Source organism: Globicephala melas, chromosome 11 (genome assembly GCF_963455315.2).
Source record: "Globicephala melas chromosome 11, mGloMel1.2, whole genome shotgun sequence".
Taxonomy (NCBI): Eukaryota; Metazoa; Chordata; class Mammalia; order Artiodactyla; family Delphinidae; genus Globicephala; species Globicephala melas.
In genome coordinates this window covers 23,620,950-23,639,091 of record NC_083324.2, presented here as the reverse complement: position 1 = coordinate 23,639,091, position 18,142 = coordinate 23,620,950, and the positions used below count along the sequence as shown (strand labels likewise).

The following is an 18,142-nucleotide window of genomic DNA, read 5'->3' as shown; positions in this document are numbered from 1 at the left end:
AAAACCCACCCAAACTGTCTTAAAAAAAAAAAATAAACATACTGGACTACAGCAGAATTGAACAACCTTGAACATATTAAGTTGGGATGATAACCATGTTGAGGAACTACTTTTTTCCCTCCAAAAACCCCAACCTTCTAGACATGGGATTAAAACAAAGGGACACGACTGTGTCCACCAAGTCCCAGGAAATGCTGCTTTCATGATCAACGACCCACCGGGACATGGCAGGATAGCCCAGGCCCCAGCCCTTCCCCACCCAGGAGACAGCCTGTCACTGCGGGTGTCAGGGACCCTGGGTGCCAGCTCAGGGGATCCGAGTCCCAGCCTGGAGCCCCGTGGGGGAAATCTCTTTACGTGAAGTATAAGCACACATTCCCGTCTGCACGGGAGCCTCGCCACCAGGCCGAGGGACCCAAAGCTGGGGAGAAGGAGCCAGGTGCCTGGGCCACTTGTCAGGGGAAGGACGACAGAAACCACATGACAGAAACTACATGCACGTAGAAATTCTCCCACTGTCAGTGTGCCACCGTCCCTCGGGTTCACTGTCCTTTCTGTGTTTGAGCCCCAATACAGGCGCACCTCGTTTTAGTGCGCTTTGCTATATTGCACTTTGTAGATATTGCCTTTTTTTTTTTTTTTTTTACCAAATTGAAGGTTTTGGCAACCCTGTGTAGTCAGATGATGGACAGCATTTTCTAGCAATGAAGTATTTTTTAATTAAGATCTGTATCTTTAATTAAGATAATTTTTTAAGACATCATGCTGCTACACACTTAACAGACTACAGTATAGCATGAAGATACTTTTCTATGCACTGGGAAGCCAAAAAGTGTGTGACTTGCTTTACTGAGGTGGTCTGGAACCGAACATGCAGTATCGCCGAGGCCTGCCCGGAGCCCCTCTCGTGAGAGGAGCACGTGTTACGTGGTGGAGCCATTCGTAGACAGAGGCTCTCAGAACAGCCACCCTTCGACAGCAGCCCCTGCTAACGTGAACTGGGGCGAAGAGTAGAGATGAGGTGGGCGTGAGGCCCCAGTGGCTGCGATCCGCGGGGCCTCGGGGTCCCGTTCTGGGCCTGCCTGCTGGGGGCTCTTTCCTCCCTCCGCAACAGGCCCCTGAACCCCCAAGCCCGCCGTGCCATGGGACGCGCGGCCCAGAGTTCCCCGGGCTCTGGAGGAGTCACCTCCGGGCTGTGTCCACAAAGCACCTGCGGAGCCAGGAGGGGACACTCACAGCTCGTGCAGCTTCTGGCAGAAGCTCCAGCCGTCGCGGTGGATCCGGGAGATGGAGTTGTTGCCAAGGTGGAGCTGGTGCAGGGCCGTGAGGCCGTAGAGCGAGCCGCTGTTCACCTCCGTCAGGCTGTTGTACTCCAGGTGCCTGCAATGACGGCCACGTGCGCGGGGTGAGCGTGGACCCCCGGGGGCTCACGCACCCACCCAACCCACGGCGAAGGAGCGGCTCCCCGGCGTCACCCAGGATCCGACAGCACTGCTGGAGAGATTAGTGAGGGGAGTGTGCGCACCTACATGTGTGTGTGCACACCTGTATGGGGGGCAGGAGAAGACACTCAAAGCAACGCAGATGGCGGTGAGGACCCAGGCCGACTGAGAGAGCTCAGAGGCCAAGGGGAAGCTCCTAGAAGCAACCTTACCAGCCGAGTACAAGCGAACCAGCACACACACAGGCAGAGGAGCTCCGAGCAGAAGGCAAAGCCCACTCCAGAAAGAGAAAGAAGAGCGATGAGGAGGAAGCTCGCATCATTATCCCCATCTTGCAGATGAGAAGACTGAGGCTGGGAGAAGCTAGGGAAGCTGCCTAACGCTCATTCCCAGCTCAGCCAGAATTCAAACCTGGGCCTCGCTAACCAAGCCTGGGCTCTGGACCACTGCGCCAAGAAACACGGTTTGAGCTCTGGGGTCAAACTACTGGGATTTAATTCTCAATTCTGCCACCTGGCTGGTTGAAGGAGCCTGAACAACCATAAAGTGGAGATACCCAAGAAGTATCGACTCCACAGGGCTGTGCTGAGAAGGAAGAGAACGCAGGTCAGCGACTCAGCATCGTGCTGGGAACTGAGCTCCTGCTAAATTACGGAGGGACGTTACTACCATCCTGCTTCTCGACGCCGCATAGCCCGGCCACGGACAACTCCGCCCCATGGGACTGGCCTCTTGAACAGAAGCTACTACTTCAAATGCTGCTCCACGTTCAGTATTACAAGGGCTTCAGGCAACCAGGTTTCACTTTTATCCATCGTCCTTTTTCTGCCTCTGCTCAAAAGGTTAGCCTTTAATTTATAAATAACCTCTAAGGCAACTCTTTCTTCACCCCCCAACTGGTATGAATTTGTTCACCGTAAAACCCAAATGTCATGTGCTAAGGACTCCATGTTCTTCTGAGAATTCTGACTCCCGGCCCTCCCAGCTCATGACCACCTGGGTTCCAAAGTCCAAAATGACAGTTTTAAGAATGTCAAGGAAAAGCGTGTTCGAATATGTAAAAACAGAGGCAGAGCCACGCAAAGGTGAACAACGAAGAGAGGGAGAAGCAAAACAGCAGTGCTAAGGATGTCATTTTACAAAAAGTGTGTGTGTGCGCGTGCGTGTACGCGCATGTGTGTGTGTGCGTGTGTGTGTGTGTGTGAGACGGTGTGCATATCGAGAGATGCTCCTGATAATGAGGACGGCTCAGAAGGTTGATGGAACCGGACCTGGAGTTTTTGTTTTTTGTATCAGTTGCAAAGATACCTGATAAAAGGCTTAAACGGAGTGATGTAACTTGTAGAGACTGGAAGGGCATGGGGGTGTCCTGAGCGAGCTGAATCATTGACAATAAAGCAAGAAATCTCACGGTAACACATCAAGATAGTGGTACAAGTGTATTAACTGGGAAGTAACCACTACAAATAGAAAACCCCAAAAAGAGAATGAATGGAAGTGACTGCTTGCCTCATGGGGGTGGAACTGGGGGAAAGAGAGAATGGCAGCTGGGATTGGTGGGGGGCAACAACTACTTTTCTTCACAATTTGATTTTGTTCAACTGTGAGTAAATGTTTCTTTTGATTAAAAATAAATAAATGTAAATGCTGAAAAGCTGAAGCTTGGTAACTGCCTCGTCTGCCCTTCTCCGGATGCTTTTCCATCCCTCCACAGGCAGGCAAGCCCCGTGATTGTCCACATCTGGCTGGAGCGAGCGCTCCCTCGATAAAAGTGGAACATCTGCAGCGAGTGGCTTGATTAGTTCACAGAACATAAATAAATCTCTCAGGATGAACTATACATTTTTGGCCCACCTGCACATCAAGAAAGATGGTCAAACCCAAAGTGAGGAGAGAGGGAACTTCCTGTGGCGTGCGCGAGACAGGAGAGGATGTGGGAAGGGAGACCACTGTCCTCCAAGGCGGCAGGGTGGGGGTCTAATAGGGAAGAACAAATCTGACTCCATCTCAGATGCCTCTTTTACTTTAACCTTCGCCTTCTATTGCTTTTGCTTCCAGTTAAGAATCTTGCCTGTAGCGTGAAATATACAGGGTAGCCCATTTTCAAGGCTCTGACCTTTAAAGGTGTTAACACTTTTGTATTCACATAGAGATAAAAAGTTGCAGAACAGAGACTAACATTTGTATTGTTGGAGGTTTACAGGAACATCGGGACCTGACCTACACCCTAAGCTGCAAGGACAAAGGATTCCTACACCAAGAAGTCTGCAACAACCAGCCACGCCCCTGCCTCACCTGGCCTTTAAAAATGCTTTGCTGAAACCCTCTGGGGAGTTCGGGGTTTTGGGGGCACGAGCCATCCGTCTCCTTGCACGGCCCCGCAATAAACCTTTCTCTGCTCCAAACTCCGACGTTTTGGTATCGTTTGGCCTCATTGTGCGTCGGGCACGTGCACTTGTTCTGGATTAACAAGGGGAGGGGAAACGGGGAGGGGAAGCAGCCCCAGCAAAACAGCCCCTCTTCCAACCTCACGAACCAACTCGCTTCACTGAATCCAATGAAACTCCCCCCAAGAGATTTTCTTAACCTGCAAGAAAAACACCCTGAGGTTTGGCGAAGTCCCCAAAGACAATGAGTGGCGCCCAGCTGAAGTCCCAAAGGGCAGGGGCTGGGTCCGGCCGAGGTCCTAAGTGGTCCCTCAGCGCCTGCAAGAATCCCCGGCGCGGGCCCGCACTCACAGCGCCTGCATCCTGGCCAAACCCCAGAAGGCGCCGTCCGTCAGCCTGCTGATGTTGTTTCGCTGGAGCCTCAGCACCTCCAAACTGTCGAGCCCTTGGAACGTCAGGCCCTCGATGAGCCGAATCCGATTCCGATTGAGGTCCCTAAAGAGACGAAGCCAGCGGTTCAGAGCGTCCCCCACCCACGGCCCCGCCTACAACCATCGCCACGCGGTCCCCAGAGACGTACCACAGACGTGCACGCCCATGTGCATGCAGACGCTGACGGGCCATTGCTAACTGGTGAAAGGGGGGCCCAGAGCTCCCAGAAGCCGGTCCCACTGCACCCCCGAATGAGCGAGTGCTCCCATTTCTCCCCCAAGCACCCATGACTCTGCAGTGAGGAGGGGGTATGACTCAGGAGGTGAACGTCTTAGGTGAGCTGTCTCTTAACTCAGCAGCAGAGACCCACACCAGATGCCTCAACCCAGGAAAAATCTAACCAACGGGTATCAAACGGCAACGACGTTTCCCACCGAGGCACTACTCAGGTCTCTACTGATGGAGGGAAGTGACTGCCCTCAGGGGCGGGCATCTGGGCGCACTGCGAAGCGTACACACGGGCTTCCAACCCCCGTGCGCTGAAGCCTCACTGAGCCAAAAGATCTCAGGAATCTGGGTGAACTGGCTCCATCGGTAACACTCAAGCAAGGGAGCACACAGCCTGGCCAGAAAGCCCTTGCATTTCCCCAAATACTTCCGCAGCGTCTCATGACCCACATACGGCCCTGAGCATCCAGAGAGCTTCTCCAGCACTGGAGAGGGCACGGCCGGGCCCCGCCGCGCAGGTGTGTCGGAGCGGCGGGAGGGAGCAGGGCGGGGCACACCCCGTCTCGCCACCAAACCTGGCCGTGAACACTTGTGTTGTTCCGCTTAAACCAAACATCGATTATCAGCTTGTTTTCCCGAGGTAGCACTCTTCTGATACAAAAAAAGGACACCGGCCAACAAAACAACCAGGGGACAAACAGTCCATCAGGTTCTGGTAAACAGAGGTTCTCTTGACTCCAAACCCTGGGCCATTCTAGGAGGGCACTCAGCCGTGCTGGTCGAAAAAGTAAAGAATGACACCCTTTCATTTAAAAAAACAATCCATTAACTACCTTCTGAGATTAAGGAGATGAAGGTGGTGACCCATCTCCTGCTTCCTACCGCTGGCTACACTGACTTCCTCTCAAACTGCCCGAGCAGTGCCGGACTCTGTAATGTCCACAGTACAGATTATCCGGGTGCCTTAAAGAAACACAAAAACCTCGGAGATAAGTAAGGAACCCCACGCCCACAGTCTAAGCATCAGCCAGGATCAGCTAGGCAGCAGGATTCCGCACTGCGTTTTGGAAAGTGCCGATGAGGACAGGCATGTACGTCCTCGGCGGACCTTTCCTGGGCAACCTGGGGCGGCCCGCAGGCACCAGACCCAGCTTCTCATTTGCGTTTATTAGGCTCTGCGTCCACGGTAGTGGATGCACAGCCTGACCGAGGGGCAGCGGGGAAGGGGGTGCATTTGGATCGAGGTCCTGGGGGAAATCTGGCCTCCGTGAAGTGTGGCTAAGCTGAATTAAAGTGCAGGTCTCTGTACTCACAGTTGTGTCAGCCGGGGTAACTTGAAGGCTTTCACAGGAAGCTGCGTGATCCTGTTTTTGCTCAGCCGAAGCGTTAGCAGCGACCGTGACAGACCGTCAAACGCTCCCGACTCCAGGGTGCTGATCCGGTTGCTCGCCAGGTTGCTGGAATGATTCATGAGAGAAAACGCGGTGGTCAGTAGGAGGCCTTCCTCGTTCTGTTACCGACACCAGACCTGCCTGAGTTAGGAAAATGAGCTAAAACACACCCAGAAGGATGGGTTTCCAACGAGACATCTGTCGTCCCGAGGCTGCAAAGCTCACCTCTACTCCCAGACTCGGGTGTCAGGATCATCCTTGTCAGGCTCGACGGAAGCCCTGTTTGAGCCCAGAGCTTGCTCTGCTCGTGGCCGGAGGGGTTTACCCCAGGAGGGTGGGAGGGAAGTCAGTTACCTCCACCCCAGCCACCCTCACACCCCAGCTGGGCCGCTGCAGGAGTCCCTCGCACCCACTACCCAAGAGTTAGGGTTCAAGGTCGGTGAGAAGAACCTTAGGCAGCAGAAAGTCCACTGCGAAGCAAGGTCAGAGTGGATGTCATAATTTGGAGAAACAGCCTTTAATTTTGAAGTGGGTCTCATTGTATGACATGTAAATGCCCATAAACCAATTCATTTAAATAATTTTAAATGTGTCAGAGAAACATTCTAGTTAGAGAGATCTGCATGAGTGCTTACCAGTGGGGAGAGGGGAGGGGAGAGGGGGATTAAGAGGTACAAACTACTAGGTATAAAATAAATAAGCTGCAAGGATATACTGTACATCACAGAATATACCCAATAGTTTATAACAACTATAAATGGACTATAATCTATAAAAATTCTGAATCACTAGGCTGTACACCTGAAACTTATATAATACTATAAAATCAACTGTATCTCAATGAAAAAAAAATTGTTTTAAGGGGTCTGCATGGAATCCCTTTAAAAAACAAGCAATAGTTGCATGGGATGTCCACCTACAGGATTACATGTGCAAGGGGCACCTCCCCTCAAAACGCAACGCACTGGGCAGCTAAGGTCTGTGCATTCTGTTGTATGTAAATTACATCAAGGAAGGGGGGAAAAAGGAGAGAAAAGGGGGTAACGATTTGGTCTTTCCTATGAGAAGTTATCCCCAACACTTTTCCTTCTACCTTCCCTAGACCAATGGTGCTTTTTGTGGCTTAAGCAAAAGAGAAAAAAGGCCAGAGAGCATTTTCGACATTGGGGAACGGAATGGAAGAAGGCATTCTTCGTCTCCATCAGGCAGCGGCCCAGGACAGGGCACATGAGGATTCTGTGCGAACGGAGCTGTACTGTTTGTTCTTAACACTCCAGATTAAAGAAGAGTCTGTGCGATGAAGATACACTGGCCAGCATGTGCCAAAGTACAACATCCCCTGCTTTTAGGCAGAGAGAGAGAAGGTCACTGCAATGCAGTTTAGCAGTCGTGGTTTCTCTGTCCCAAACAAGTCAGTGCCAGGTGGCAGCCGGACACCTTTCAAAAGCCCTCACTGAGGGCTGAGCACTGCCATGTCGGCCCAAGGATTAGCCAAGGCCTCCTTTCTCCAACTCTGGCGTTTTGACGCAGCCTAAGAAAGAAACCGCTCCTCTCCTCGGGGATCTCAACAAATCTGTGTGCCTGGCCTTGGCCTCTGAGCACACGGGTCACAACGACCCCTAAAGCCAGCCTCACGAACAACCCTCCAAAGCGCTCACTAATAATGCAGGGGATGGGGACTCACCTGTCACCTGAACGTGCCTTTTAGCCTGAGTTTTCAGTTTCTTCCCCAAAGCAACATTTTCCTACCAATAAGCGGTGGGTTAAACAGGCTTTGACTGTTTTTCTTCTGTCTGCCAACTGGTGGGGTGTGAGATGGGGCAGTAGGATGGGCAGAAGAGAAACAGACCGACGGAGAAGCTCAAGAGAACTCAGAGGACGCACGAGCACTGGCTGGTTGAGCCTCTGCAGAGAGGTTTCGCTCCCATGTCACTCATCTAACTACCCCCAGACCTTTGTTCTAAGCTTTCGTGGGAGGCAGCCCAGTGAAGGAGAAAGGAAACAGGCTTTGTGGTCAACACAGCCAATATTTCAGGCCTAGAGTCTGCTCTTAAATGGTCAGTCTGTTAGGCTACTGAACATCTCCCCGCCTCAGGCTTCCTCAGCCACCTCTACAGCCAGAATAACGCTGCTGGACTTGGAGATGCTCTATGAATGGGCTAACAGAGGACTACGGACCTGGGTCTCCTGCCCCCTGCCCTGCTGCGGGAAGACAAGGGAGGTGTGTGCCCATCCCACTGACTCAGCCGGGCCACGCTGGAGGAGAGGAGGGAACGTCCACCTGCGTCCAGACCTGGGGGCTGCCGGCAGACCCAAGGCACTTACAGCTCCTTTATGGGCAGCCCGTGCGGGAAGCAGGTGCTCCGGATCTCTGTGATGTTGTTGGAGCTTAGATCCAGCACTTCCAAGGAAACGTAAGCCTTCAGCTGACTCCCTTCCACGCTGCGGATCCTATTGTGTTGCCTAAGACACACAAAGGAAGGTGAGTCCAGCATGTCATTTTGCAAAGAAACTATTTTCCTTAACACTTCTTCCAGACATTTTTTTCCCTAGCTGCTTTGCAATTTCAGAAAATTACAAACGCTATGACACTCCCTTTTTATTTTATTATTATTTGGCCGCGTCGGGTCTTAGCTGTGGCACACTTAAACGACATCTCCCATCCCTCTTTCCATCAAGTTCTTACCCGCAGACTGGGAGCTAGACAGAATGTCAAATTCTTTGTCTGTGACAAGTTTGTCTGCCCAAGTTCTAAGCCAGGCTACTCTCCCCAAGGACAGGAACACAGGAGTGATATTTCGGACGTGTGGAGAGCCGCCTGGCATGAACAGCACTCAGATCTTACTGGTACACCTTCCCACAAAGGATGTGCCCAGTGCAACCAGCCAGCTTCTGATGTGGCTCGCATCTAGAATCTTCAGAACCTAGTCCAACCCCATCACTTACAAGAATGCAGGCACCAGAGCCCAGAGTTCAGATTAATCCAACTGAACGCATCATCACATACCTCACATTTTACCAACACCTGCCATGTACCAGGTGGGGCGACAGGCACAAGGGATGAAAAAAAGATTGCAAAATCCTGACAACCTAATAAGGGACACAGGAACTCAGTGCTGGGTCCAACTGGAATCGAATCCCCTGCACCTCCAACTCCACACTCTTGATAGCTCTGTTCCTCAGTTTCCTCATCTGGAAGATGGGGCCACACCCTTTACTTCAAGGATATGGAGGATCCCACCTGAACCACACTGCTGTGTCTGGCAGATGTTCACGTAAGTGTTCAGTGTTTATCTCCCTCCAAGACTTACTTGTCCTTTAACCCTCTTTCTAAAAAATCCCGCAGTCTAACCCGCCAACCAGTATTTATTAATCAGGAGAAATTCGACAGACGCTAACCAAGGCTGGAGGGAGCAGGTGGCCCCCATGTGGGTTTCGCTCTGCCTGGCAGATTCAAACCACCGTGGCCCCGATCCCAATACTCAGATATTTCAGAATCTGTGGAGTGGTAGCGCTGGGCCTCTGGGCTCCAGCCTTTCACTCAGGCCAGTTTCTGAGTAAACAGTATCGGGGTCTCCAGCCAATCAAAGCATTCTTGAACACGATACAAGTGAGCCAGGCGTCGCTAACCAAGTGGCATCTCTCTTAAACAAACACTTGACCAAATCGTTTCCAACAGGCATAAACAAGGCCCTCTTTCCCAGAAGCTCTGGGGCTTCTCGCCGACGCCTTTGTTTTCTTCCCCTCTCTCCCAGGCCCTGAACCCAAAAATCCATTTACAAGGGTACAGCTCCTTTACACACAGCAAAGCCACAACAGAATGAGAGGCCCCTTTTCCCTCCATGTGCCCCACCCCCAAACTACTTCCTTTGAGTTCTTTATTAAGTTCTTAATAAAGATAGTCTCTTCAGTTTTCTGACTCCAAGAGAAAAAGAAAAAAAGAATAGAAAAGAAGACCTTTATTATGTAAAGTATGGGAAAAAAGAACAAGAAATAAAGGGAGTAGAGCTGAGCCTCATCCAGGAACTCTGAATGCAGTACCAGGGAGCTGGGAAAAGAAGGTCTGAGGAAAGAAGGGAAGGGGCGCCGCTGGCCCCAAGTCACACAAAGAGGGACCATACACAGTCCAAGGGACCACGGGACAGCTGCGAGCCCCCGCCCACTTCTCCCACTGCCCCTCCACCCCGTCCTCTCCTCTGGCTCTTTCATCTTACACCTTCCTTCTTTTTTCTCGTCTGTGTATTTATGCACTGAATCAAACATGTTCTGGGCCCCTGCTCTGTGCCAGGCCCAGGCTGGAGGAAGGATGCTGTGATGAAGACGGGTCTCTTTCATACACTGGAAAGAGGTCCCTGTTGAGCAGAAGAGGCAGCCATGGAGATGAGAAACAACGGAGCGTGGGAGCGAGGACGGATGAGACCTGCCGGGAGGGAGGGCGGAGCTGGGGAGGATTCTGCCGGAAGAGGCTGCCGGGGCCAGCTCCAGAGGGTGGGATGTGCGTGCTGGCAGGAGACGGGCCGGGCAGAGGCAGGGGGACCACATCAGGCAAGCCCTCGCAGATGCCCTGAGGAGTAGGGCATCCATGTCCCAGGGGACCAGGTGAGAGGTGGCGGCAACAGAGAGACAGACACGAGAGAAGAAGAAGAGAGGGGTCCACAGGACCTGGAGACGACAGATGGGGGTGCAGAGAATGGTGATCCTAAATTTTCTCGTTCAGAAATGCTAAGGTAACCAGGCGACTGGCTAGACCTTCCATCCTTGCCCTTATGGCCTATTCTCAAGCCAGCAGCCGTAGAGATGCTGTCAGGACATCTCACAGAATCTCACTCCTATCTGATGAGGAGTGAATATCTAGAAGACACAGGAACTACAACTCAACAGCAACAACACGAAAAACCCAAACGACTCCATCAAAAAACGTGCAAAGGGCTTGAATAGACATTTCTTCAAAGAAGATAAATGGCGAATGAGCACGTGAAAAGACGCTCAACTTCACTAAGCGTTAGGGAAATGCGAAGAGATAGCACCTCACGCCCACAGCATGGCTACTATTACAAAAAAAAACTCCGGAATGGTATGTGGGGCAGAGGATGTGGAGAAACTGGAATCCTGGCGCAGCTGCTGAAGAAAATGGTGCGGTAGTTCTTCGAAAAATTAGGCACAGAATTATCAGCGTGTGACCCAGCAATCTACTTCTGGGTGTTCATCCAAAAGAAATGAAAGCAGATCTCGAAGAGTTATTTGTACATCCATGTTTATAGCAGCATTATTCACAGTAGCCAAAAGGTGAAGCAACCCAACGGATGGACGGACGGACGGACGGACGGACAGATGGACAAACATGACAGGTGTACACATACAAAGCACTATCATTCAGCCTTAGAAAGGAAGTTCTGACACACGCTATTAACACGGATGAATCTTGAGGACACTGCGTTAAATGAAAAACCCTATGACTCCATTTCCATGAGTGCCTAGAGTAGTAAAATTCATTGAGACAGAACGTAGAGCGGCGGTTGCCAGGGGCTGGGGGGAGGCGGAGCGGGGAGCTGTTTAATAATTTTGGAATTTTCATTTTCCAAGATGGAGAAAGCTCTGGAAATTGATTACACAACACGAGTGTACTTAACACTACTGAACTGTATACTTAAAAAATGAGTAAGACGGTAAATTTCATGTAATGTGTGCTTTACTACAATTTAAAAACAAAACAAAGCAAAAATCAGCCAGCTCACAGGACTTGTTTGCCTAAAACTCAGATGACGCCTTTCCTGTCTCACTCAGGAGAAGTCCTTACGATAGCCTCCGAGGCCCCTGTGGTCTGCCGCGCACTTGCCTTGCTGCTCGCTTCCTACTCTTCCGCCTTGTACTCTGCCCCCCACACTGGCCCTCAGACACGGCAGGCAGACACCTGACTCACGACCTTTGCACTTGCCTTTCCCATTGCTTGGAATGAATGCTCTTCCCCCAGAGATCCGCAGGTCCCATGCCCTTACTTCCTTCCCATCTTTTTTCACATGTCACCTTCTCAATGAGGGGTCCCTGGCCACAGTCTCCCCCCACCATTTCTCCCTCCTCCCTCCCCCCCCACTCTCACACTTTCCATTCTCTTGCCTGCTTTATATCTCTCAGTATTTTTTAATTATCATCTAATACATCCAGTATTTTGCTTATTTCTACCTTAACATCTTCTCTCCCACCAGGATGTGGCTCCATGAAGGCAGAGATGTTTGTTTGTTTTGACCACTGCTGGGCCTCCAACCCCTGGAATAGGGTGAGGCACACAGTAGGTCCTCAATAAATAACTGTTAAAGGAATCACAAAGAATACAGGTTGAATTCAGAAAGGCTTAGACACAGATTTGGGACTCATCTACATTTAAGTAGAAGAAAACCCAGGCAAGCAGATGAGTTTAATCAGGAAACATGAAGGAAAGAGTTTGCCAACTGCCCCATGGCAGCACTGCTCAGAGACAAATGACCCAGCCCACAGTGGCTTCAGAGCTTCTTGGAGCTCAAAGAATGCACATCATCTTCTCTCCCCAGATCTGGTCTCTCTGCTCTAGACTCTAGCCCAGCACCCTGATCAAACTCTTCCTGAATTCCTCCTATTCAGGAAAGCTGACCACACAGCTCTATCTCCCTTCTCTCACCAGAGCAAGAATCACACCTTGTTAGACGTCTCTGTGGACCCTGGCTATTCCACCCAAGGCCATGAGTTCTTCATGGGCTGGAACATGGCATGGCATTGAAGAACATGGCCCTGCCTGAGTTCAAATCCCCATTATACCACTTACAGGTGTGAACCGCTATAAAGGTGGTGTGAAGTTCCCAGGCCCTGTGGGCTGATGTGACCTGACATGAAGCAGGTACTCAATGAAATGAGTTCTGCTTTTTATTAGCCATATCTGTACCCTCAGAGCGATGCTCTGACCTAGTTTGCAGCGGGTGCTCTGGAAAAAGAAGGAATGAATGGTTCCTAGTCCTGCCCGACACTTCAGTGCAAACAGGCAGGCCTGATTCCTTCTTGGGAACAAAGGGCTGACTCAGAGCTCTCACTCTTAGCTTCATGCATGAAACGAGGCTGCTCCAGCTGGAGAGTGTCAAAAACCCCACCACTGAGAGACTGGGTTATTTGGGGAGCTGTGCTTCAAATTAAATCCCAGATTGAAGCTTCTGCAGGATTCAGGGGGCCTAGAGATCTGGTGGGTCCCCAACCAGCTGGATTACATCCTCCTCCTCACTCCTGTAGCACGTGGGACTCGGGCCCACGTCCCTGACCCCAGCCCACCAAACCCTTCCCCACCAGGGACATCCCCTCCGGACACCTGTCCATCAAGGTTCAAAGACTCAGTATTCAGGAAAGCCTCCCTCCTCCTCCTTAAGAGGTGTCCCACTTTCATAAAACTCTGCATGTTTTAATGCCACATGCAACACGAGCGGTTATGTCACTCCTGTAATGTTAACTAACTGTCCAGTTGTCAAGGCCCCCGTTCATCTTTATAACCTCTGAATCCTTGTCCAAGTTCTTTTTAACAACAGCCGACCAATTACCGAACACACCTCTAGGTAGCAGGCCCTGGGTGAAGGCTCCGTGAAAAGACACAGCAATCTCAGGAGGAAGGCACTATTATCATCTTTACAGCTGAAGACACTGGGGCTCAGAGCTCTGCTGGGCTTCAGCCACGGTCACACACTGGGACACGAAGAGGAGCCAGCGTGCAAGCCCAGGGGAGCGGGACCCCCCAGCCCATCCGACAGGCTCTCCAGGCGGAATTTGAGGTGCACTGCCCCAGGTTCAATCCGTAAGCCTTCGGCAGAGCTTGGCTACATGTGACTGCCGGCTGGCTATTCCCGGGTCAGCTCACACTGGTCTGTGTCATTGGCCCCAGCCAAGCCGGCTTTTGTACCAGCCTCCCAGAGCCCTGTGTGAGCGACAAGGCTGCAGAGAGCTGCGGAGGGCCACGCTGAGCAAATACGGCGGACGAAGCTCCGGCTCACAGTGATGGAAGCTCCGGGTGGAAAGAAGAGGACAGTGCAGGACAAGCTGCAAAGGGAGGCCCTCAGGGCTAGAAAACGAGAGTGAGGAGAGGGCAGGGGAGAGGACAGTGTTAGAGGAGTACTTCTAACCGGTCTCATCCAGGGAGCAGCCCAGCCCTTTCTCTGCCACCAAACAGAACCAGAACAACTCTGTGGTGACAGGGACTGGGGGGAGGGGTGGCGGCCAGATCGCGCAGCCTGTGCCTCCACCCCGGGTTGGTGTAACCCTCAGGCTGTCCTCTGGGGTGCGGAAACTGTAATACGGCAGAAGTCTATTAAACCAACACCTGTTAAAGGCTTCACAAATAAAATCCGGCTTCAAAGGCAGGCAGCGGGAAAGATAAGCTCTCTCCACTGGGCTACATTTTCAGAGTCGATGTTAAATTAGACAGTGAAACACCCGGAGGCATTTGAAACCAACACTGAAAGCTTTTCATCATAAGTGATTGTTCCACTGTGGTTCTGTACACGGGGGTTTAGAAGGTAGTGCCGTTCGTGGTGGAAAAGATCTCGTGTCACAGATAACAGCCAGGAAGAAAGGGCGAGGGGATCAAAGGAGTCAAGGTGGGTCAAGTGGATTACAGCTGGTTGCTGAAACTATGCACCTACAGTCTACACCAGGGGTCAGCCATGGAGTCTACAGTGGGCCAGATTTTAAATATTTTAGGCTCTGTGTCATGACAACTCAACCCTGAAGGTGGGGTGTACAAGCAGCCGCAGACACTATGTGAGCCGAGTGTGGCTGTACTCCAAGAAAACTTGCTTGACCAGAGCAAGCTGTGAGGCAGATCTGGCCCCTGGTCTACACCACAGAGCAACCGGTTTGGATTTCTGGGAGGCAGGGACCCAGATTCTAATTCTCGCTCTGATGCAGCTTTCCAACTGTGTGTCAATCACTCTTTTTGAATCTGGTTTAACCACCTGCAAAATGGGGCTAAACACCTCTCCGCAGCAGAGAGAACCCTCCCGTGCTCCCTCCAAAACCCAGGTCAGACATCAGTCATCACCATCTTTCCCAATGACGTCTCTCCTACCCCTTCAGGAAGTGCAACGGAACCTAAGTTTACATCATTCTCACGCTCCTCAGAAGATGATCCAGGTTCCTGACCGGGGCCAGTGGAGGCAGGCTGGCAAACAGTGATCTTACAGAGAGCAGACATTCACGCTGTGTATCCTCGCTCTTTTTAGTTCTTCCAATGACACAGAAAGAAACACACCGAAGCCGGCCATCACACCAGTCCTAATATCTAAGCAGGCGTGCCCTCAGCTCTCCCAGACAAGTAGGGTGACTCACAGCAGTACACGTGGTCAACTCCTGCAGTGTTGACTCTTACTAGATACAGCAAGTTTTCCATCATGTTACCTCAACATCAAACTTTTAATAATCAGCAAAACTCCACTTACAGCTCTTGCCTCATCGGAACCTCTGGCTAAGAAATAGTTTCACACAATCTAGCCCAGAAATGGGGGTAAAAATGTAATACACCTGCCACCACTCCCATCCCTCCCCCTCCCGCCATTCCCCACAGTGACCCTGGCAGACGTGGTTAATCAAACTCCACACCCTGCAGCCTCTGAGCACCCAGAGCACGTTGCACCTGGCCCATCACCGTGCTGCCCTGGAATTCTTCCTACGGCCCTGCACCACCGCACCTAACCCCACTGGCCCACGTAGCAGGTGATCAAAATGATCAGGATGAAGGCGCGTACACGGTATTAATGATTTAATAACCCGAGTAGCCCTGATGTTTACCTAAGGGGGTTCGACTGTATTATTGCAAGCGCTAAAAAACATTAATCATTTCAAGTACACACAAGAAGACATTGATTTCTCTTTTGTTGCAAAACACAGCAGTATCCAACAGACCATGCGGTCGGGGCAGGGGGACAGTCGTTCTGTTTGTTTGCAAATGTTTTTACTGAAATATCACAGGCATACTGAGAAGGGCACCAATGATAAATGTAGAGCTCAATGCATTTTTACAAAATGTCTGCACCCGTGTAACCACATGACAGATACAGAACATTTTCTACATCCCAGCAGGCTCCCTCCTGTCACTGTCCTTTTCATCTGTTCTTCCCCAGGGGAACCTTAACTTCTATCATCTATGATTAATTTTGCCCGTTGCTGTGCTTTATCTCCCTGGAATCGTTCCATATATACTCTTCTGTATCTGGCTACTTTCACTCCACACATGAGACTCACCCATGTGGTTGCATTAGCAGGACTTAAGTCTTTTTCATCATTGCGTAGTATTTCTCTCGAGGGAACGTAGGGCAATTTATTTTTCATTCTACTGCTGATGGACACTGAGTCATTTCCAGTTTGGGTTACTGCAAAAACCACAGCCATGCACAGGGACATGCCTTTTGCGCATGTCTTTTGGTGCACATTTGCCTGCATTTCGGGCAGGAATCGATGTCTAGGGTGGCGCTGGTACACAGTCATGGAGCCCACGTATGTGCAGCCTCGGCAGACACCGGTAGACTCCTTTTAACCAAATCCTTCAGGGTTGAAATGCATCTGAAAAGTCATCTGATCCACATGCCATATCTCACGCTGCCTCATTCAACCACATTCTCTGATGCCACCGCCCCCGTGTGTCCCTCCTTCCTGTACCATTCCCCCACAAACAGCATTAGGAATACAGCCTGGAACCACAGAGCATGAAAAAGCTCAATCTAATCTTGTCCAGGTGTCAAACAGAGTAACTGTATTATCAGTGGGGGGCCTGAGAAGCACCAAACAAGAGAAAAAAAGAGAATTAATAATTCTAAGTCCAGGGGCTTCCCTGGTGGCGCAGTGGTTGAGAGTCCGCCTGCCGATGCAGGGGACACGGGTTCGTGCCCCGGTCCGGGAAGATCCCGCATGCCGCGGAGCGGCTGGGCCCGTGAGCCACGGCCGCTGAGCCTGCGCGTCCGGAGCCCGTGCTCCACAACGGGAGAGGCCCCAACAGTGAGAGGCCCGCGTACAGCAAAAAAATAAAAATAAAAAAAATAATTCTAAGTCCAAAATTGGTAAGAAAACTGTGAATGTGCCCGTTATTGGGACCAATGCCCATAAGCATCTTGAAAATAAAGATAAGGAGATTTTAAAAACAACTCATGAATCCAGGAGAGCTTTCTTAGGCCAACTCGAAGAAAAGTTTCTCTTCTCAGAATGACAGTTGAAAGCATCACCCTCTCACTAGGGCTGCTTTGCATTCATCTTCCTAAAAATGAAAACCAAAACCATCTGTTCTATTGCATAAATCGATAATTTGCCTTAAGAAACCAGTGCCTCATAAGGACGGCCCAGCCTGGGTTATTTGCTGGACAGGAAATGAGACTCCGAATAAGCAGGTCTCCTTCTGTCTCTTGCTCACTCCCTCTCCCCACACCCGCTGCTGGTGAATCACCAGTTCCCTGGGGAATTTTGGCCCGATTCTCAGCCTGGCTGCAGATGACGTTCCGGATCTGTTTATTCAGGTGGAGATCGGACAAAAAACAAGAGTGGCCCAGTGGCGGGATAAACAGCCTCCGCCAGGAGGGGTCAGACCCTCCGAAGACAGGACTGGGCTGTGTCAACCGACCTCCCGACCCGTTCACTTCCTTCGGGGTCACTTTCCCCTTGGGGTCTTCAACGGACCGTTTTGATGAACTCCATATGAAGAGGACCCGAGGTCCCCAAGGCGCCTTGATGCACCACATCCCGTTTGGTTCTCCCACCCGCGGGCTTCTACACCTCGAGCTGGAAGTCCGAGATCTGGAATGAAGAAACTTAAGCACAGTCAAGAGTCAGCCACTATGATTCTGTGAAGTTAAGAGCGACCCGAGCCACGAAGGGCTGCAAATCATCAGGATCCAATCCCAACTACAAGCACAGGACGAAGACGAGCCCTCCTGAGGAAATGCACACTGTGGAACAAAAGCAGCTCATCAGAAAAGGCACCTACTGCGTGACTCCGAACACACGACCTTCTGCAAAAGGCAAAACTGTGGGGACAGCAGAAAGATCGGTGGTCGGCAGGGGCCTGGGAGGAGAAAGGAATGAATCGGTGATGCACATGGGAGTTTTTTAGGGCCATGAAACTATTCCGTGTGATACCGTAATGGTGAATAAGCATCACTGAACATCTGCAGAAGTTCAAAGAATGTACAACACAGTGAACCCTGGAAAACTATAGGTTTGGTTAATGAGAATGTCTCAGTACTGACCTATCGATTGTAACGAAGCAACAGAC

At 51.1% G+C, this 18,142-nt stretch overlaps 1 protein-coding gene across 1 annotated transcript in view; it reads right to left on the bottom strand.

The window, feature by feature from the left end:
- The window catches only part of LRIG1 (leucine rich repeats and immunoglobulin like domains 1), a 119,829-nt gene that overhangs the window by 31,359 nt on the left and 70,328 nt on the right, over nt 1-18,142 (bottom strand). The window contains exons 4-7 of the mRNA XM_030867661.2: nt 8,206-8,343; nt 5,803-5,946; nt 4,181-4,324; nt 1,237-1,380 (exon numbers count right to left, since the gene is read on the bottom strand). Of these exons, the coding sequence (XP_030723521.1) occupies nt 1,237-1,380; nt 4,181-4,324; nt 5,803-5,946; nt 8,206-8,343 (570 nt within the window). The remainder of the gene's footprint in view (nt 1-1,236; nt 1,381-4,180; nt 4,325-5,802; nt 5,947-8,205; nt 8,344-18,142) is intronic.